Source organism: Amblyomma mixtum, chromosome 10 (assembly GCF_055824585.1).
Source record: "Amblyomma mixtum isolate Tamu chromosome 10, ASM5582458v1, whole genome shotgun sequence".
Lineage (NCBI taxonomy): Eukaryota > Metazoa > Arthropoda > Arachnida > Ixodida > Ixodidae > Amblyomma > Amblyomma mixtum.
This window is the reverse complement of record NC_143021.1, coordinates 45,015,334-45,037,736: the sequence shown is the minus strand read 5'-3', so window position 1 is coordinate 45,037,736 and position 22,403 is coordinate 45,015,334. Positions and strand designations below refer to the sequence as shown.

The following is a 22,403-nucleotide window of genomic DNA, read 5'->3' as shown; positions in this document are numbered from 1 at the left end:
TTCAGTTTTTAGATATTCACCTGTATTTTAATTCTGTTGGTCATTTTTGCTGGGCTTATGAGCCACGGTCCAAGAAAGCGCTACTACCTTACGACTCTTCTCATTCGAAGCTCATTAACCCTTTCGCTGTCGGGTGTTTCTGCCCGTGACGCACCCCCAGTGTCGCACGCTTCCGGGATGATGGTCCTGCTGTTTCAACATCAGAATCTGACGATGCGGAACTCGCCTCTTCCTCGGATGAGACGCTGTCCGAGTCCGAATCCGAGCTCGGCTCGTATTCAGAATCGGAAGAGCCACCGCTCCAATGCGCAGAGGAAGGTCCCGCGTGGTCAGCCATATCCGAAAGTAACCGCGCGCAGCGGGGGTGTGCTTTCAGTGGCCCTCAAAACGGAGAGAAATGGGACGCTGTGTAATAAAGATGAGAGAGGGAGATGGAAAAAGGCTAAAACAAAGTTAGAGGAGCTTTACGTTTGCTGCTGCCAGCCGCAAGCAAGGGTGCGACAAGAGAGCGAAAGCAGCGATCAAGTCATGTGTCGGTTTCTTTGACTCTCGGAGTGGCAACCGCGCGCGCCCTTGAACTTGAAGCGCCGTAGCTCACACGCCGACAGAAGAAAAATAAAACGTGCAAAACAGCGGCAGATGGCAGAACAACCCTTGGACCCATAACCACACGCGCGCGCGTCATGATCCGGCGAACGCGGAGCGACCGCGCCACTCAGCAAAGAGAGAGGGGTGGGATGGCAGTCGCTCCGTACTCTTCACTACACGTACCAAAACAGTAAGGGGCGAAAATACGAACTTGTAGAAAGATTCAACAGATGGCGCAGCTAGTCCAAAAGCATCAGCTTTGCACTCAAGCGCAAAATTTTGAACGCACGATAGAGAACGTACCGGTACGTCAGTGACACTGTGGGGGGGAAGCGCGAAAACGTACCGGTACATCCGTGACAGCGAAAGGGTTAAGCGAGGCATAGCAGCCACATGTCTCAGGTCGGCGCTCCTCAAGTCATGTCCGCACAAAGTTGGTAGTAGTTTTGACAACCAGGTTCGAAGACTTAATGAAGCAGGCTTTCCTGGCGATGTTCTTGTGGCTGTCGCAGAAACTCTAAAGAAAAAGTTGCACAAAGCAAGAGAACACACACAGTTATCTAAGATAGATGTACCCGGACAACAGAAAAGGAAGTTTGAAGTTATGCCCTATGTACACAGGCTCTCGCACAACTTGAAGAGAGTGGCAGCAAAATTTGGTATTGATGTGGTATTTTCAGCTCCCCTCAAGCTTGCAAAGCTTTGCGCTCTGGCAGATCATGAGAGCGTCAAGAATTCAGGGTGTAGCACAAAACACAAGAAGCCGCACGTCTCATGCGCCACAGATATTGTTTATCCGATCCCTCTACGCTGCGGAAGTGTGTACATTGGGCAGACGGGCAGATGCCTAAACGTGAGGCTGAGTGAACACGCATCTTCGCTTCGTCAGCAGACTGATGAGCACTTGCCAAAGCATTGCAAGAGCTGCCCAGGTTGCTTTCCCTCTTTGAACCGCACGAAGATTTTAGGAAGGGGTAAAGATCACTTGGCGAGGGAAGCTCACGAAATATCACAACGCGGCAGTGACACGTGCATTAGAACACCATCTATTTATCTAATGGAAAAAGAAAGAAACTTTCTAAGACGCACTTAATGTTTGTAAACAGTTTCATGACCGGTGGCTATTCCAAGCCTTTTCGTCTCTTTTTCTTTTACCGGATTTTTCTAGTTTATCACAGTTTTGTCATTCTTTCAAGTTTGCGCATGCGTGCCTTTGCTCGAGAAGGGATGTGTCTTTCGTTTATCGATTTCATTCAGTTGTAAGTTGTAGCCCTGTCCTGTCCTCATCTTTCTGTGTCCTGTTTTAAACGCTACGTTTGTTCGTTCAGATTATGTATGACCAACTGGCCCCACAGTGTACTCTGTTAAATAACAAGAAGAATAAGAATGGGGTGGAGCTCATATGGCAGGTTCTCTCAGATCATGAATGGCAGTTTACCAATATCCCTCAAGAGAAAAGTATGCAACAGCTGTGTCTTACCGGTACTCACCTGTGGGGCAGAAACATGGAGGCTAACAAAAAAGGTTCAGCTTAAGTTAAGGACAATGCAGCGAGCTATGGAAAGAAAAATGATAGGTGTAATGTCAAGAGATCGGAAGCGGGCGGAGTGGGTGAGGGAACAAATGATGGTTAATGATATCCTAGTTGAAATCAAGAGGAAGAAATGGGCTTGGGCAGGGCATGTAATGCGAAGGCAAGATAACCGCTGGTCCTTAAGGGTAACGGGGTGGATTCCAAGAGCAGGCAAGCGTAGCAGGGGGCGACAGAAAGTTAGGTGGGTGGATGAGAATAAGAAGTTTGGGGATACGGTGGCTGCAACTGGTGAAGGACAGGGTTCATTGGAGAGAGACATGGGAGAGGCCTTTGCCCTGCAGTGGGCATAGTCAGGCTGATGATGATGATGGCCTTGCAAGAGAACCTGTAGCTTGCTGTTGATGGCATTTGATTTGATTTGATTTATGGGGGTTAACGTCCCAAAGCAACTCAGGCGATGAGGGACACCGTAATGAAGGTCGACGGAAATTTTGACCACCTGGGGTTCTTAAACGTGCACTTCTGACATCACACCGTACACGGGACTCTAGAATTTCGCCGCCATCGAAATTTGACCGCTGCAGAGTTGATGGCATTGCGTCCGTGCACTGTTTCTGCTGCTATATCAGTATGCGGGGGTGTATCCCTCTGCCATGTTGAAATGGCATGTAGCGGTTCTCAAGAGTGACGGAGACAACTCCCCTTCTCAAGGACTGACTGCCTGCCATCTTCGTTGCACTTTTTAACTTGTGCGACAGAATGGACCCCCAACGAACATGGCAGGGTGTATGCTACGCCAGTGTGAACAACTCTCGTCTTGAGCAAAGCAGATCGTCTCCCCCACTGCACAGGACGCCACGAGAGGTGGACTCGCTCTGCCTTTTCCTGCTACTCGTCCCAATGAGGAAATGGGTCAACAGCCCGGAGACAAGCCGTAAAAGCTCGTAGAAACGCACTCAACCAAGAGAAAATTCAACTTGGCAGCTCCTGCACCAGAAGCGCGCTGTTCCTTTTGAAAAACTGGCAACTCATCACAAGAGCACAAATACTAAGTCCAAAGCTGGAAAGCAGCTGCAGGGCATGGTGGCAACACCAAGCCGGTTGCTCGAGGTCTGAGAGCGGCCCGTCCTCACCTGGTGCGTGTTCTTGTTGGCAAAGTCCTTGTGGGCCTTGACCCGCTTGCACTCGTTCAGGTAGTAGCCCTGGGTGATCTCCAGGAAGGCCGTCTCCAGCCTGGGAGGAAGTTATGGTCGTACCAGTTAGGCCAAATGTGGCTGTGTGTGCACAGCACGCTTGGCCTCCCGGCATGCTGCCAAGCGTTGCAACTTTTGTGTGTCACCTTGGGTGCATGACCCCCCGGTCCTAGACGGAGGCCACGTTGTCGGGAAAGGTTTCAACTGCACGGGGAATTTCAAGGCAAGCTCCCGAGGAGGAGCGCTCCAGGTGCATCGTGGAATGCGTGGATGCAATGAAAAGATCGGGACAGTTACCTGACGCCTTCGGTAGATTTTCAGACATCTAGCGGGTAGATGTTTCGGACAAAGAGGGGCACTTCGTTGTGCTAGTTATTCAAGAAAACAGTCGATGGTGCATTGGAAGCAAAATTTAGACCTGTAAAAGCCAACGCTGCAGAGGAACAGGCCTTGGAACTTTTGGGTTATGTTGGGCATAGTGGCACCTAAGGGTATCATGCGCCAAGGTACTGAAAATTCTTTTCTGCGGGATTTTCTGAAAAGTGTAAAACAATGGCGGGGTAAAGGGCCTAAAAAGTTATTTTGTACCACAATGTGAAGATACAGGAAAAATATTTTTAAAATGGCAAATGGCACAAGTTTTATTAAAGAAGGTCAGGTGGCCTCGGCGGCCGCCCTTGGCTGGCCCAGAATCTCGAGGTTCCCAACCAGTGAAATGAAGACACCTCAGCCCTTTTCTCAGCTGAGGTGTGTCAAAGACAAGTGAGGTGCTGGGCTAAAATTTACAGTTTATCAAGAAAACCAGCTTCTCTTAAAAAACTAAAAATATAGGCGCGAGGAGGAAAATAGCCGCTTCTCCTCCTCCTCCTCCTGGTGTGCGCGTTGAGTGACGTTTGTCTGTCTTTTTTTGCACGAAACAGCTTTTGCGCTGATTGTGAACATGAATCGTGAGCCGAGGCCATCAGGATACCACTGCACTGTTTTTAGCTGCACCAACAACCATCGCAAGCGGAGAAAACTAGCCGCACAGCCATGAGCACAGCATCAACAGCCACGGGGTCAGTGCGGCTGCGACCTGTTCCATCTGCATCGCTTTCCGTCAGATGAAGACGAGCGATGTCTTTGGCTGGCTAGCGTTAACAGGGAGGATCCTGTGCCTCCTTGATGTCACACGCTTTCTTCTCTAGCAGATACAAAATGACGTGTGGCCACTTAAGTCAGTGACAACACTTGGATAGCCTGTACAGCTTGTGACCTGCAGACAAGTATGAAGGCCACAAAATCAGAGCAATGGAAGTAGATAGCTCAGATGAGCAGAAAAAAGACCTCCCCAAAGTTTTTGTTGCAGGCTAAATATGACAGCAAATGATATGCGATATTACAGCACTGCCGAGTAAGCAATGTTGTTGCAGCAGTGCTGTTACTGCGGACAACCGGGCCTTGGCTGAAGCAAAAGAGCGTGCTCACTGCACCAGTCGTCAAGATACCAAAGTCTGAAAAACTTGTGTGAAGATGCGTAGCGTGCTTAACGACGACCGCAAACGTGCTTGCTCACCAAAGCACAATCGAGCTGCGGGTGGCGTGGCGAATTTCTAATGCCGCGTGGCAAATACCCATGCAACCTCTCATCTAACTTTCTCTGTTTAGTGCGGACATTTATTTAGGGCCGCACGTACGCGAAAATAAGTGGCGAGGCAGCGAGAACCACCATTGCTCGCGCTCGCTCGGTGGCCAAGCCCCTAAGAAAGCAACGGTGACATACGCGATTTCAACTAGCGTAGACAGTGCTTTCGTTCGGTGCCTGCACGCTCTGGCTTAGTAAACATTCTCGCACCTACCACACAGACCTGCTCGTAGGCGAGCATTTATCTCGAAGTGATAACTACCTGAAACGCAGAGAGGACACCAGGCATCAGATGCCTGAATCTGGCACGACGCGTATCTCGCTGAGAAGTGCACTGTAGTACCTGCCTGAAATTGTGAAGCGTAGACGGGTCGGCTTTCACGAAACAAGTTCACCACCATGAGTGGTCCAACAATACAGTTTGCGTCTGCGCACCATGCACACTTAAGCAAAGTGAAGTGCGGCTTTGTTATGCTGGCTGTAATCGTAGTCTATCGAACTCAATCAGATAGCATAAAAGAAGCTTGGTGGCTGCCTGTGTCGCTTCTTCGACCGCCATCGTAGATAGCTGTGCGACCGTTGCCATGCACTAGAGCAAACAAACAACTCGTAAACAAATTTCGTGGTCACTCATCGGAACGACAGTGGAAGTGCCTCCTGCCCCATAAGCCGATGAAGTTCGGGCCTGCACTAAACCAAACGGCGGCAGTCTTGCTCGAAAGGCTTTCCCGTCACCCAGGCGCTTTTCTAGCATACACGCACAAACACAAAAAAAAATCAGAAGCTCCGAAACAACAATTTGCGACGCCGCCGTACTGCACCGTGAGCGTGGCGCTAGGGACAAGAACAGAACATAGACGGCGCCATCTCCTTAAAATGGCGGCGCCCTAGATGAAATGGTCTATAAGGTATCTCAACAATTGCATTATCACCCAAGAGTAGCATGCTATTATAAAACTGAGTGAAGTACTTTTTTCTTAGTTTTTCAAGTTTTTTCAGCATGACAATAAAATATGGTTTTCTTTCACAAAGGGGTTTGTCTTGTTTCGTCATTAGGAAGTCATGTGTCAGGTGTGTGTGTGTCCTATGCGGGGATGACATAAAATTACCTCCGTGAAACGTTCCTGGTGTGCACAGGTCTTCCATTCCCCGAGGAGAGGCTTTACAAAACACAGCTTGTTGTTTATTTCATTATCCCAAGTTGTCTGCCATTCAGCCTTCAAGCTAGAATGTATTAACTCCATGCAGTGTCTATGGGGTGTACCGTCTTGATTTCATGACTGCGAGCTTCTACAGCACACAAGTTGGCTCTTTCGTTTCCACCTATTACATCTTATGGCTTGGCACCCAGCAGAATTTCATCATATGCCCCTGTGTTGCGACTCTTTCTATGTTGTTACCTAGTAACAGTTCGACTGCATTTCTGGAGTTTAGTGCCATGAGCAGGCTAAGTGAATCTGTGCAGATTATGCTGTTTTGCATGCTGTTATTCATTATCCTGCCCACAAGTGAAGAAACTGCATAACATTCGGCAGTAAAAATGGACGTACAGTATGGCAGCCTTACTATTTTTTGCCAGTCTGCTTGTACCACCGCGCTTCCCACACAATCTGCTGTTTTTGAGTTGTCAAGAGTATAATTCTGCGTAGGAAACATATTTTTCTAGTACTGTCAAGCACTCCTGTAGTATGTGCTCGCATGGTGTTTGTTTTTTCCAAAAGTGTGTTAACATGACGCCACACACAGCGGGAAGGCAGTGGGTCGCGCACTGAGGCTACGTCAGGAGGGGCATCCACTATCCACGAACATTGGCAACTATCCTCCAAGCTGGGAAGCAGAGGTCTGTTGCTGAACAGTGTTCTGCACTTTGTAGCAATTCCTAAGTCACATAAACAACTTAAAGCATCTCGAACCCTCAAGGTACTTTCACAAAATCGGACTCCCAGTGTTTTTGCGACAGCACTTATTACAAATCTACTCCACCTTGGGGGATTCCCCTAAAATATTTGACCAACACTGTTCCCACTTCGAGTTATTGATCAATTCGCTCTCGCCCTACCATAAGCTTGCCGTCCCGGTTAGCTCAGTTGGTAGAGCGACTGCTCCGGTGAAGCGGTGGTCCCGGGTTCGAACCCCGGACCAGGACGAATTTTTATTTAACTGCGAAGTTTCTGAGAAAGCTGTATAGCTTTCCTTTGTAACCATATGGGTGGATGCCAATGAGTATAATTACTCTCTCTTCCAAGTCATGGATGGTTATTCTAAGATGTGGGTCTACACATAAGCAGCACACTGTGACTGCTTTCAATGCTTGCAGGACGGCCACCACGGCTTCCTTTTAAGCTTGTGTTCGCAAGCTGAGACTCCATTTTTAACTATTATGGCAATGCCACCTGAAAGCCGGCTTGCTTGCTCTTGGTCATGGCGGAAGAACTGATAGTGTCTGAGAATGGTTAGTGTCTGAGATAGTGTCTCAGACTGAAATTCATACCGACACAAGCAGTGTGGGCATAGGTGCTGTCTTCGTTCAGAAAGCCGACGGACTGAGAAAAGTAGTTGCGTATGCTAGCCGTTCCCTGTCGAATCCGTTCAATTTGCGCTATCCACTTAATTTGCTTCTTTCTAGTAGCCTTGTTTGTTTTAAAGCATCGGGTCGGTGCTTCTTCGAGTAATGCTGCGAATCTTTGCAGCGTTTATTCATTCATTCTTCAAAGCTGCCGGCACGCTGCTTCATCGCTTTGTTTGTGACGCAAAACTCAACCAGATTTGTCTCGACTGATCACATCCAGGCGCAGCTGATTCTACGTTCTTCTGCCTGCTTTAAATTGAGCACGGCCAAGAGCAGCGGCCATTCCGTTCAATGACTGCCGGGCACGCCTGTTGCTAAGCCGCCGCTGAGTTGTCCAGTTCTTTGCGGGGGCAAGTCAGCCCAAAAACTTTGAGATCACTGCGGTGATCCACACTGGATCAATGCGAAAGCAAAACGTCCACAAACTACATTGACGTCCATGGTTGTTCAGAAGGCATGTACCATATCGACGACCATGGCTATTTTGACGTCTAAGTGTATTTTTTCGAGTTTCTTCACGTTTAATTAATGAACTAATCGCACCTCGTCAACAAAATTTTTCCCGTGGCAACATTTTATCCCACAATATGTATCACAATCGCACTTTCACATATTCATCTTCAGAGAGCAGCGTAATCGTGCGGACAAACTTCGTGGACAATTTTTACGGACACTTTTTGCTGACACGACCGAGGCATACAATGTTTTCGCATTAACAAATAATTCCGTTGGGAAGCCATTCTAGCTGTTTTCCTGCTCGCTGAACTGCAGTCACCACTACTTGACAGTATAAAGAACTGTGTTGAACCTGGCCGCTTTTAAGGTGTTTACCTCCAAAACTGGCCGGAAAACTTGATAAAAAAAAATATTAATTTGAAGCGAATGACCAGTAAACTCCAGAAACAAACTAGCGTGGCAAAATTCATGAGGGGGCGTTGAGTACAGCCTTGATAACCCAGCGCTATCTCCGTCGCAATTGCCCGAGGGAGGAGATAAGAGCTTGCTTTGGCTGCACCCATTTGTTCCTCAACCGTTTTGGACGCCTCAAGATGGTGCGCATCACGGCATGTGCGTCATTTTATGGGAGCTCCGCCGCTCACTGAGCAAGCTCAGCGGAAGCACCAGGGGCGGTGGTTGCATGCAGTGTGCTCTTTTTCTGCCACTCCAGATACAACGAAGGCCAGCCATAATGATCAGATTTTACAGTTCCCTCCGTGTAGTGGAGTGCACAGCCTGGTGACTGCACTGGCACGGTAACCACACTGAAAGGAGGCAAGCAGAGCAGTGCACAACCGATGGGTGTGGTGAGACCAGGAAGAGGGAAGGAGTGTGGCTGCTGCCACACACTTGCTGCGGTCATCGGTGGGAGTGGAGGGAAGGATGTGTGGGAGAGAGGCCCACATCAAGCCACTCTCGCATTCTCTACCTCAACATACAGTAAAATATCAACAGCTGTTGCTGACTCTCACATTACACAGTGGTAACTGTCCTGCAGAGATTCATGTATATTTCTGACGTTGTGCAGTTTTTCTTCCGACTACCATGCTGCACAATCTGTTAAGTGCCGACAGCATCACACGCCTTAAAATGATTTTTTTTCCCCACTATCGTGATGTCCACATATAACTCCACTGTCTGCCACAATAGCTCTTGTTGTGCAGGGGTGAGAGCCCTGACAAGCTGCTGAAATGCAGCTTTTTCCTCTCATCCCCCCCCCCCCCCATCGGTACAGTAGATGAACTGAACCTTCCACTCGGCACACTGGTGTGACCCCATACAAAGAAGCTTTATGCAAGTTCATACATTAGCTCAGTAAGGCACATTGCCAGGCTAGTTGGTTAAGCATCTCGAAACTTGGCACAAATAATTTCACGAAGACAGAGAAGACAATGGCGCCTGTCCATTGTTTCGACATCTCTTTTGTCCTTGAGAAATTATTTGCGCCAAGGCGGTTTTATTCCAAGTTTCAAGAAGTCAGTACATGCCCTACTGTTTTTCTGCATTATTTCCACTCACACAATGCTGCTGATTGCAGAACCGAGGAAGTTCATCGAATGCCTGCTTTTATGCTGCCCAAACAATTCTCATCGAAAGATCTGCGTTATGGCACACTGTGGTGATGCCTCATGAGACCACAGTCAGGTAAAATACAGCCCAACTGCTGCTTTGACACCCTGCCTGAATCCTTTTCCCCACAGGTGACCACTGACATAATCGTATCAGCCACAGCAACAGGTGCACTTATCACCGCCACTGTGGCTCCTAATGAGCGTCAGCCAGAATGTGCACGGAGGCAGCTGAAGCCCCTTCAAAAAAACAAACATGGCACCCCCACCTGAGAATGAAGCCAAACAGGTGGTCCGAGTAGGGCAGCACAAAGAGCGCCTTGGGCGGCAGTTCGCAGGCATTGCACAGGGCGTGTGCCCGCTCCGTCGCCAGCAGGTTGTCCCCTGCACACACACACAACATTCCCCCTGTAAGCCACCCCCACTGCCTTGCACTAGGACAAGGGACTCTCTCCCACATTCGTGTTCAGGCTGCACCAAGTGGCCTTCGCCTCGGCTCATTACAGTGCCCAGACTAAAGGAAGTGCACCACAATCCACCTCGGGTGTATTTCGCCTGAAACTCTACATAACCTTCACCAATTCTTTATGCGCACTTCAAACCTGCAAGTGTTTTTTCCATAAATTAGTTACTTCCTAAGGTAATGAATTTTAATTAGTCACAAATTGCAAAAAAATGGATAAATAAAAAATCATTTTTAATGCACAGCTACACAATCTGATGTGTAATAAGTGCAAGCATTACTGAACAATTGTGCTTTGATTATTGCAAAGCAAAACAAAATGACACCTCTATCTGTCCTAGATGCAGAGTTATTGACATGCTAAGATAGCCAGGTGTCCAAAATTTTCATGCCATTAAAGTCTACCCCAGCATAAATTCAGCCCATAAATTTATTACTATGGCCAGACTAAAGATTTTTGAAAGGAAAAAATTGGTAGAGTTGAAAAATAATAGCTGTAAATACCAAAATGCATCATTTCCAGAATCTCGATTTTTGGGTCATTTTTTGGGGGGTCCCAGTTGGCCTACATCCATTAGCACATTTTAATGACAAGGTCATTAAAAACTGGACTTTTATAAGCCGCAAAAGGTAAAAAAGAAACAAACAATACAGGTGCCAACACCTTTCTGCAGGCACAAAGAAGTCATGCGAATGGCCTTTTATTTTCTCAGCCAGACTGCCATTCCCTTCCTCCCAGTGATCCCCTTCCATCCCTGGCCGTTCAGACTGGAAGGGAATGCTGCCCTGTGAAACGCCCTCTCGCCACTGCATCGGCCCGCCAAGTGTTGACCGAGAATAAAAATTCAATAGAATCCTCCTTTCCAACGTACACAGAACTGCGAAACAAGTGCCCCCCTACAACTGGCCCTGGATGCCCTTGAGACCAGTCGAGGAAGACCTTGTTGACCTTCCTCCTCATCTGAACCAATTCCTCGGTGACACCACGCATGCATCCTCTGTCAGGAGAAGGGGACAGGCCGAAACGTAGTGGAGCAAAACTGTCGGAGAACTCACCATCGATAGTGTAAAAAAACTATCAATAGTGCTACTATCGATAGTAGAATTGATAGTGTTGCTGTCGATAGTATTACTAGCGATAGTACCGCTATCGATAGCAAGACTATCGATAGTGAAACTGTCGATGGTAACAGTATTGATAGTAACAATATTGATATTATGCATTTGTTGGCCAGCGATATAACCAAAATATTTGAGGTACCTAATTGGTTTCACGGCCTCATGACGCTTGTCTCAAAGAGACTCAAGCTATGAGGGATGCCCTAGTGGAGGTCCCCAGGTAAATTTCGACCAGCTGTGGTTCTTTAACATCCACTGGGACAGTTCGGAAAATTACTTGGAACTGTATCCGATGAAAGAACAAACAGCACAAGTTGTGTTGCCTTACACGACACTATCGTGCACTGCATATGTTGTCTTGCTGACATAACCACTGCAGAAATGGTTTTCGCACAAATGCTCCACAACCAGGACTTCGCACGCTAACATTTTATCCAGAAACTTTACGTGGAGAACGTTGGCAGAGCTCGGTAACACGTAGGTCGCGAAAACGGGCAAGTCCTGTCAGTTACGCACCTCCATACTGCACGCTAGGGGAACCAAGTTTAGGATGCAGTGGGTACGCGTGGTTGGTTTTATGGAATCAACAGTACTATATATAACAAGTAGTATTGATACAGCTATTGATAGTACTATCTGTAGATAGTACTATCTGTGTCGATAGTACTATCTGTGTCGATAGTACTATCGATCCTGCTATCGAAAGTGCTAACTATCGATAGTACTATCGATAGCGCACTATCGGTAGTGCTATGGTTAGCCTTTTTTACCATCGATAGTGACTCAACTATCGATCGTACTATTTATTTTATTTATTATTTATTTACAAATACTGCTGTCACTGAGGAGAGACATAGCAGGAGTAGGTAAATACATTAGTAAAAACTAATAACATGGGTAGCATAGAGATATATAATACAGAAGCATTAAAAACAGATCAACAGGTCAAATTGTCAGGCAACTGAACAACAAACTCTTCAATTGGCAATAAACGAATTTAGCCGTCCAATCTATTCCAAATTTCAACAGTTAGAGGGAAAAAAGAAAATTTAAAACAATCTACATGTGGCTTGAAGGGAATAACGTTTAATGGGTGGTTCCGTCGGGTTGCACGTGCGCTTGAGGACACAAGGTGCCTGAATGCCAGATGACGTGTGAACGATCTTGTGCAGCATAATGATGCGTTCACGTGTGCGCCTATGTTCTCAAGTTTGTAAAGATAAGCTGTGCATATGGGAAGAAGGTGAAAACTTGCGATCGTAGCGGCCGAATTGTATTGCTTTCTTTTGAACTGACTCTAAGCGGTCAATGTCACGCGCGTAATGAGGGGACCAGACAATTGAGGCGTACTCCAGGATGGGTCGAACTAGTGATTTGTAAGCAGTTAATTTACACTCCTTCGTGGCATTTTTTAAGGTTCGTTTGAGATAGCCAAGTTTGCGAAGTGCTTTGCCAGATATGTTATTTATGTGAGCATTCCATTTTAAGTTATGCGAAAATATAACGCCCAGGTATCTGAACTCGCTGACATGGGTCAAGCAGTTACCATTATTACTGTAAGGGAAATGCAGCGGATTCTTTTTGTTACCAACGGTCATTGCAACTATTTTAGTGAAATTAATTTTCATTTGCCATGCATTACTCCATTCACAGAACAATGAAAACCCTTTGTTTAGTTCCTGTTGATCATCGGCGTTAGCAACGTTGCGGTAAAGCACACAGTCATCGGCATATAGGCGTAACTTCACTGCGGTGTCGTTAGTAATACTAGCTACATCATTATTAAAAATTATAAAGAGTAGAGGCCCAAGCACCGACCCTTGGGGCACACCCGAAGTTACAGAGACTGACGATGACTGTGCATGGTTAAAAGTGACAAACTGAGATCGTAAGTATAAGAAGTCGGTTATCCAGTCCAATAACTTATTGCCGCTAAACATGGTGCGTAGTTTACGAAGGAGCTTATTATGGCAGACCATGTCAGATGCTTTGGAGTAATCTATAAATATTGCGTCGATTTGATCACGGTTATTTAAAGCGGAAGCGATGTCGTGAGTAAATTCAATGAGCTGAGTGACAGTGGAAAAACCAGATCGAAAACCGTGCTGACAGTGTGACAGTAGATTATGACAAGTTAAGAACTGAACAAGGTGCTCGTGAATAATGTGCTCAAGAAGCTTACAGCAAGTGGAAATTAGGGAGATCGGTCGGTAATTACTAATTTGTTGTTTATCGCCAGATTTAAACACCGGGATGACATTGGCAATTTTCCAAGCCTGGGGAACGGAGGATGTGTCCAGTGATTTGTTGAAAACCACTGTAAGGTAACGAGCACTCCATTCCGAGTACCTCTTTAACACTTTCCTGTCCGCGGGAAAATAAGCAGTTTTCTGGTGGTCTAGCAAACAATTTTTTTTGCTGCTACACCAAATGTTTGATATTAAATGTTTAGTATCAATTTGTAGAAGAAGGAATGTGCTTTCTAATGGTTTTATTTGCAAGCAAACATTTGCTACCAATTTTTTGAAAAAAAATTACTTAACAAAAAAATTTGTAACAAAAACGAGAAAACACCGCAAAAACGTCGATGCTGCTTTGCATCATGACAACATAAAATAAATTCTAAATATACATTTTGAAGAAAAGGGCCCTGTACAACATTCCTGCAAATATAATCTTTCTGTCTGTAAAACTTATTTTTTTACAAACGAAAATAGTATCCCTAGTGGCTATCGTGCCACCGCACAAAGCAGTTGCGTGATGTTGTGAAGCACAAGTTTGCGGAGCAAGTCTCGCAGAAAACGTTCGTTTTTTGTTGCACTTTCCGTTCTTGATAGCACAATTTGCAGTTCCTGTATCTTTGTAGCTTCTGGGGCTTGTGCTGTTGATCTTTAGGGGCACTAGTAACGGGAACAGCAGGAGCAGCCGTGGGGTCTGGATGTTGCTGCTCATCAAGTCCTATGAGCTGCTCCACCAGTTCTTGCCTGAATGCGAACTGATCGAAGCGCGAACCTCGTGACAATTCAGGCACTTCTGTATGCTGACGACGGTGCTCATCAAAGAGAATAAAGCTGTTTACAACAGCAATATCTATACTGTGGAAAAACAGTGTCTTCCATCAGCGCACACACTTCATGAGAACATTGTAGGTCCCAATTAGCTGGTCGGATTTATCGACGCCAAGCATGCCCATATTGTACTTGTCAATCAGCATTGGCTTTTTCACGGATACATCTTCCCACTTATTGCTCACTTTCCTTCTGCGCTTCGCAAGTATGTATTTGTTGGCTGTGTGGGCTGTGGACATCATGTGAATGACACGCTTGTCCTTCCATTGCAAATACAGAACATCCTGATCCCGTAGCCACCGAACATCTCCTCTCTTTGCTTTTTTTTCCCATTGAGTGTCCTTCAGCTCGGTTGGAAAACCCCGACGATCCTTGCGCGTTGTGCCACAAGCAAGCGTCTTGCGCTCCAACAAGTGTGCAAACAAGGATGTCGACGTGTAAAAGTTATCTAAATAAATTATGTAGCCTTGATCCAGGTAGTCCTCTGCCAGCCGCATCACAACATCGAATGCCAGCCGACGTGCGCTTGGTTCTTCACGCTTTCCCGTATAGACACTGAACTGAACAGTGTAACCAGATTTGGAGTCCGCCAAAACCCACAATTTATATCCCCATTTGGTAACTTTGTCCCGCATGTACTGTCTAATTCCGGATCGGCCCTTGGACTTTACCATCCTCTCATCAATGGAGATGCTCCGATCAGGTTGAAAAAATTGAGCGCATGAGGCGTTGATGTGCTTCAGCAGCGAAGCTACGCGATGCAGCTTGCCATGGGATGCGGCAGTTGTCTTCTCGGGGTCGGAAACACTGAGGAATGCAAGCAACGCTTTGAATCGAGTTCTTGGCATTACCGAAGATGGAAGAAGACCAGAAAATAATTTTCGCGCGCTCCAGTAGTAGTGTAAGCGTGGCACTTGTACCATACCCATGTAAATGAGAAGTCCGATAAACTTCATCTCATCAGGAGTCACTGCTTTCCATGATCCGTCTCTCTCACTGTAAGACTGCTTCTCCAAAATATACATCCACGCATATTTATTAGTCATGTTGCATATCTCGGTGATTATTTCTGCCGTGAAGAACAGCTCAAAGAAGTCGATGGCTCTTACGAAGCGCCGGGTGGCACTGCGGAGTGCAACGCCGAGGTCAACTCCCGGTCGTCTTCTCACGCAAAACTCCACTCTTTGTGCCGCCGCCGACAAGTGGTCCCGCCCAAACGACGTTGACACCCTCCAGATAAGAACTGCGACCTTTAGAACACACCAGATGTCATTAGATCTGATCGCGTCTGTGATAAAACGGTTCGGAGTAGGTAACGAAACTTACCGGCGGATACCTCTCGACGTTCCGGGGCTACTTGACGCACTTTCATCGTCCGTGCTGAAGTCGGATGAGTCAAAATCATCTCCCAAGGATTCGCTGCTACCACCATCGCAAAATTCTGATGCTGAATCATCGGAATCCGTCACAACTCGCCGTTTCCGAGGAGCAGCTGCACACGACGTCGACGCCATATCCGAAACTACATGCGCTCGTCAAGTGCGCAGTTAAGGCGCTGTAATCTCCCTCCCGCGACGGAAAAAACAAATCGCAAAGCAAAAGTGAAAGAGAAGTTCTTTTTTTACCCACTGAATGGCGATAGTTGTCCAGAAGCGCTTCCAAAGCGCAAAAATTCGAATTTGAAACCATCGATAACGGGCTATCGATAGGAATAGGCGCGGACAGGAAAGTGTTAAAAACATGTTAGGTATGGCGTCTGGTCCCGCACTTTTAGTTGTGTCAATTTTTACTAACAGACTGTGAACCGCAGCGTAACTTACTTCTAGGTTGGGTAACTGGTGTTCCGAGCTATGAATGAAAGGAGGATGGGTACCATCATCAAGATGAAAGACAGAGTGAAAGTAGCTATTGAAGGCTTCAGAAATGGTTACGGGATCAGTGCAAGGCTGCTCGTTGATAATGAAGGATACAGAGTCATGAGAAGAGGGTAATATTGTTTTCCAGAATTTCGATGGGTTCTCTTTCATGAATGTTGACAGTGTTGTGTTGAAGTAAAAGTGTCATTTTTGTCTTTAGCTCCGACTTGAGTGAAAGCAGTAGTGAATCACGGCTTTCGTTTCCTGGCCGGCTGCGCTTGCGCAAGCGCTTGATGCGTCTCATGAGATGAATTATGTCTCTTGTGTACCACGGATGCTTCGGGTTATGTTTCACACATTTTGCGGGGACGAAATGAAGCACACAGCTATGTACTAAATTATAAAACTGCTCTAACAAGGCATCAACACCACACATTTCACTGCCTGTCACAAAATCTCCGAAAGACGACGCTAGCAGTTCAGTAATAGCATGGTCGTTAGCAAGGGTAAAATCTTTAACAATATTGAAATTCGGCTTATGGGGCTCACAAACCACATTAAATTGCATGAAAACACACTTGTGATCTGACAGTCTGTCGACTACATCACACTGAAATCCGTACTGTAGCAACTGTTCATTAACAAAAACAAGGTCAAGAACAGAGTTTACTCGAGTTGGACATTCAACGACTTGTGTTAAATCAAATGATATAGCCATATTAATCAGGGATTCACAAACAGCCTTGTCACGACCTGTTGAAATTAACAACGTCCAATCGATACAAGGAGCATTGAAATCACTGGTAATGGTCATTTTATACTTGTGAAGCCTGTGTTCCGCTATGTATTCTATAATGTGCGAGAAAATGTTTTCCGAACCGGGCGGACGGTACACAGCACCCACAACTGTCACGAAACCAGAAATGTTTATCCGGCACCAAACAGACTCAGTATTCGGAAGGTCAGGCAATACGAAAATTTCAATGCCTTTTCTAATGAACAGAGCTACGTCCCCTCCTCTAGCAAACTGCCTGTCGTTTCTGATAACCGAGTAATCTGGAGGCAAAAATTCTACATCTGATACAGAGTTGTCCAACCATGTTTCTGTTACGCAAATAACTGACGGAGTGTACCACTCTACAAGCCAATTGAAATCTTCAATCTTATTAAGCAGGCTTCTAGCATTTAAGTTCAAAAGAGTCAGTTTCTGCTCTTCTTTCTGCTCACTTCTACCTCTCTGCTCATCAACGAGTCACTCAGTGTCCCCGGGCACTGCAGCACGTGCAGCCTTGACAAGCCGTTTGGAAACATCATCCCAAGTGTAACGAACACTGCCGACTATCAGGGAGTCGTATTGCAACCTATACTTATCTGCTTCTTTGCGGATATCAACCGAGTTGTCCCAGAGAGCCTTTCGAATGTGCATATCAGATCCTTTTAGTTTTCTGGCGTTTTTAAGGATGGAAAGCTTGGTCCTAAAGTCTAGCAGTTTAAAGATTACAGGTCTCGTCTTTTCAGTTCTTTGCGTGCCAAGCCTGTGACAACGTTCAATACCTTCACATTGGATTCCAAGTTTGGAATACAGTAACTCCAATACAGAAGCTAATAGCCCCTCAGAAGTTTCATTTGATGGTTCCTTCAAGCCATAGATGATTAAGTTTTGCATTAAGTTTTGCATTAAGTTTTGCATAGATGATTAGATGATTAAGTTGAGATAGTTTTGCATCACTACCGAGACAACTTCATGCCACTGACCCAGAGAGCAGTTTGTGCCCTTCTGCCATCTCCAACTGCAAAAAGCTGATCCGATGACACACAGCCTGTGCATAAAGAGAGTGCACTGCAATGCAAGGCAGTGGCCAGACCTTCCTCTTCTCTTGCCCTCGGAAGAGCCACTGAGCACAAACTGGCCTGCATTCATCATCATCAGCCCACCCACAAGGGCCCCTCCAATCAACCCCGTCCTCTGCCAGTTGTGGCCACCGTATCCCCGCACACTTCTTAATCTTGTCTGCCCACCTAACTTTCTGCCGCCCCCTGCAACGCTTGCCTTCTCTCGGAGTCCACTCCGTTACCCTTAAGGAACAGCGGTTATCTTGCCTTCGCATTACGTGCCCTGCCCAAGCCCACTTCTTCCTCCTGATTTCGACTAGGATGTCATTAACCCGCGTTTGTTCCCTCACCCACTCCGCCCTCTTCCGATCTCTTAACGTTACACCTCTCATTTTCCTTCCCACACCTCGTGGCGCTGTCCTCAATTTAAGCTGAACCCTTTTCGTTCGCCTCTACCACGCAGGTGAGTACCAGTACGATACAGCTCTTATGTACTTTTCTCCTGAGAGATATTGGTAAACTGCCATTCATGACCTGACATAACCTGTAAAATGTGCTCCAGCCCATTCTTGTTCAAGCTGTTTCACTCTAGCAGTCCGGATCTGCAGTCACTACCTGCCCTGAGTAGACGTATTCCCTTCCAATCGTAAGCTGCTCTTCGCTTCCATGCAGCAAAGTACCATCTTGTATTACGAATTGAAAAAACAGCGCAATCAAAGACGAGACACAAGAGAAGGACAAAACACCAGCGCTGACTAACAACCAAATGGTTTATTGCTACAGGCAAGGCAGCATATATATGAAATGGCACGAGTAAAAACACAAAATAAGCATGAGAGAAAGATACCGCACAACCACACAACTTGACTAAAAAAAGGCACGTCACTGATTAAGATATGCAAGTTCCTTTGAGAGCAGATTTATGGATGGGCTGCTGATACAGGTGTTACCGAGCTTTCTGATATGGCAAGCCTCCGAAATGAGCCTTGTGGTCTCATCTTTATAACGGGCGATGATAGTAGTCCGATTGAGGTGCGCTTCGCAATCTTCACACTCAGCACAGTGCACAGCAAGGTGGTTTCTGCAAGACTTGTTCTTGCAGAACCATCTTGTATGTTTCACTCAGAACAGAGCCCTAACAGATCGAGAAATTAAACACAAGAATCACTAACAGCAGTTGTTGGTCAAGAAAGCTTTTGCTTCCAGATGCCTGACGCCATGTTACACCACTATTCGTTTCTAAACAGTCATCACGGAGCTTTCTGGTCTTGAAGTCATGACTTTGAATCAGTCAAAAAAATGCTACACTTCTAAACCTACCGCATTTAGTCGTGTAATGAAGGCCCTCGCATAAAGAACACCTCTCACTCTAGCAGCCAAGATATTTTGCCCCCCTTCATAATAAATGCACCTATTTTTTTCTTTTAACGCATAGTGTGCTGATGATGACATTGAATAGGTGTGTTGCACCCGAAAAGTATGAGGTTGGCGCGATGAAAGATGTGATTAGTTTACTGGCCGGAGTGTTAGAATGTAAGATGGCGTGCCGAAGAGAGGCACGTGCAACAGGCACGAGAGTCGACCTCCATTCAGCGGAACTTCGGCGTCATCTTCATCGGCGGCTGGTACTGCTCCTACCGCGTGAGGCAGCTGCTACTGCTACAGATGAGCCATTGCATTGGCAGGTGGCTGTTTCTATCACAGCCACCAGTAGGGATTGTGCGACCCATGTTGCTCTCCCCTAGCAACCTCTCGCACAAGTGGCTCAGCGGTTAAGAGATGCGCCACTGCATTGGCAGGTGGCTGTTTCTATCACAGCCACCAGTAGGGATTGTGCGACCCATGTTGCTCTCCCCTAGCAACCTCTCGCACAACTGGCTCAGCGGTTAAGAGATGCGCCACTGCATTGGCAGGTGGCTGTTTCTATCACAGCCACCAGTAGGGATTGTGCGACCCATGTTGCTCTCCCCTAGCAACCTCTGACACAACTTGCGCAGCGGTTAAGAGATGCGCCACTGCATTGGCAGGTGGCTGTTTCTAACACAGCCACCAGTAGGGATTGTGCGACCCATGTTGCTCTCCCCTAGCAACCTCTCGCACAAGTGGCGCAGCGGTTAAGAGATGCGCCACTGCATTGGCAGGTGGCTGTTTCTATCACAGCCACCAGTAGGGATTGTGCGACCCATGTTGCTCTCCCCTAGCAACCTCTCGCACAAGTGGCTCAGCGGTTAAGAGATGCGCCACTGCATTGGCAGGTGGCTGTTTCTATCACAGCCACCAGTAGGGATTGTGCGACCCATGTTGCTCTCCCCTAGCAACCTCTCGCACAAGTGGCTCAGCGGTTAAGAGATGCGCCACTGCATTGGCAGGTGGCTGTTTCTATCACAGCCACCAGTAGGGATTGTGCGACCCATGTTGCTCTCCCCTAGCAACCTCTCGCACAACTGGCTCAGCGGTTAAGAGATGCGCCACTGCATTGGCAGGTGGCTGTTTCTATCACAGCCACCAGTAGGGATTGTGCGACCCATGTTGCTCTCCCCTAGCAACCTCTGACACAACTTGCGCAGCGGTTAAGAGATGCGCCACTGCATTGGCAGGTGGCTGTTTCTAACACAGCCACCAGTAGGGATTGTGCGACCCATGTTGCTCTCCCCTAGCAACCTCTCGCACAAGTGGCGCAGCGGTTAAGAGATGCGCCACTGCATTGGCAGGTGGCTGTTTCTATCACAGCCACCAGTAGGGATTGTGCGACCCATGTTGCTCTCCCCTAGCAACCTCTCGCACAAGTGGCGCAGCGGTTAAGAGATGCGCCACTGCATTGGCAGGTGGCTGTTTCTAACACAGCCACCAGTAGGGATTGTGCGACCCATGTTGCTCTCCCCTAGCAACCTCTGACACAACTTGCGCAGCGGTTAAGAGATGCGCCACTGCATTGGCAGGTGGCTGTTTCTAACACAGCCACCAGTAGGGATTGTGCGACCCATGTTGCTCTCCCCTAGCAACCTCTGACACAACTTGCGCAGCGGTTAAGAGATGCGCCACTGCATTGGCAGGTGGCTGTTTCTAACACAGCCACCAGTAGGGATTGTGCGACCCATGTTGCTCTCCCCTAGCAACCTCTGACACAACTTGCGCAGCGGTTAAGAGATGCGCCACTGCATTGGCAGGTGGCTGTTTCTAACACAGCCACCAGTAGGGATTGTGCGACCCATGTTGCTCTCCCCTAGCAACCTCTGACACAACTTGCGCAGCAGTTAAGAGATGCGCCACTGCATTGGCAGGTGGATGTTTCTATCACAGCCACCAGTAGGGATTGTGCGACCCATGTTGCTCTCCCCTAGCAACCTCTCGCACAAGTGGCGCAGCGGTTAAGAGATGCGCCACTGCATTGGCAGGTGGCTGTTTCTATCACAGCCACCAGTAGGGATTGTGCGACCCATGTTGCTCTCCCCTAGCAACCTCTGACACAACTTGCGCAGCGGTTAAGAGATGGGAGGTGGCTGTTTCTATCACAGCCACCGGCAGGGATTGTGCGACCCATGTTGCTCTCCCCTAGCAACCTCTCGCACAAGTGGCGCAGCGGTTAAGAGATGCGCCACTGCATTGGCAGGTGGCTGTTTCTATCACAGCCACCAGTAGGGATTGTGCGACCCATGTTGCTCTCACCTAGCAACCTCTGACACAACTGGCGCAGCGTTTAAGAGATGGGAGGTGGCTGTTTCTATCACAGCCACCGGCAGGGATTGTGCGACCCATGTTGCTCTCCCTTAGCAACTTCTCGCACAACTGGCGCAGCAGTTAAGAGATGGGAGGTGGCTGTTTCTATCACAGCCACCGGCAGGGATTGTGCGACCCATGTTGCTCTCCCTTAGCAACTTCTCGCACAACTGGCGCAGCAGTTAAGAGATGGCAGGTGGCTGTTTCTATCACAGCCACTGGCAGGGATTGTGGGACCCATGTTGCTCTCCCCTAGCAACCTCTCGCACAACTGGCGCAGCAGTTAAGAGACGGCAGGTGGCTGTTTCTATCACAGCCACCGCAGGGATTGTGCGACCCATGTTGCTCTCCCTTAGCAACCTCTCGCACAACTGGCGCAGCAGTGAAGAGATGGCAGGTGGCTGTTTCTATCCCAGCCACCGCAGGGATTGTGCGACCCATGTTGCTCTCCCCTAGCAACCTCTCGCACAACTGGCGCAGCAGTTAAGAGACGGCAGATGGCTGTTTCTATCACAGCCACCGCAGGGATTGTGCGACCCATGTTGCTCTCCCCTAGCAACCTCTCGCACAACTGGCGCAGCAGTTAAGAGACGGCAGGTGGCTGTTTCTATCACAGCCACCGGCAGGGATTGTGCGACCCATGTTGCTCTCCCTTAGCAACTTCTCGCACAACTGGCGCAGCAGTTAAGAGATGGGAGGTGGCTGTTTCTATCACAGCCACCGGCAGGGATTGTGCGACCCATGTTGCTCTCCCCTAGCAACCTCTCGCACAA

The 22,403-nt window shown here is 47.6% G+C and overlaps 1 protein-coding gene across 3 annotated transcripts in view; it reads right to left on the bottom strand.

Moving 5' to 3' along the window:
• The window catches only part of gry (trafficking protein particle complex subunit 11 gry), a 175,429-nt gene that overhangs the window by 141,683 nt on the left and 11,343 nt on the right, over nucleotides 1–22,403 (bottom strand). For all 3 annotated transcript variants that reach the window (XM_089564051.1, XM_089564050.1, XM_089564049.1), the window contains exons 4-5: nucleotides 9,844–9,958; nucleotides 3,256–3,355 (exon numbers count right to left, since the gene is read on the bottom strand). In XM_089564051.1, coding sequence (XP_089420177.1) covers nucleotides 3,256–3,355; nucleotides 9,844–9,958 — 215 coding nt within the window. The remainder of the gene's footprint in view (nucleotides 1–3,255; nucleotides 3,356–9,843; nucleotides 9,959–22,403) is intronic.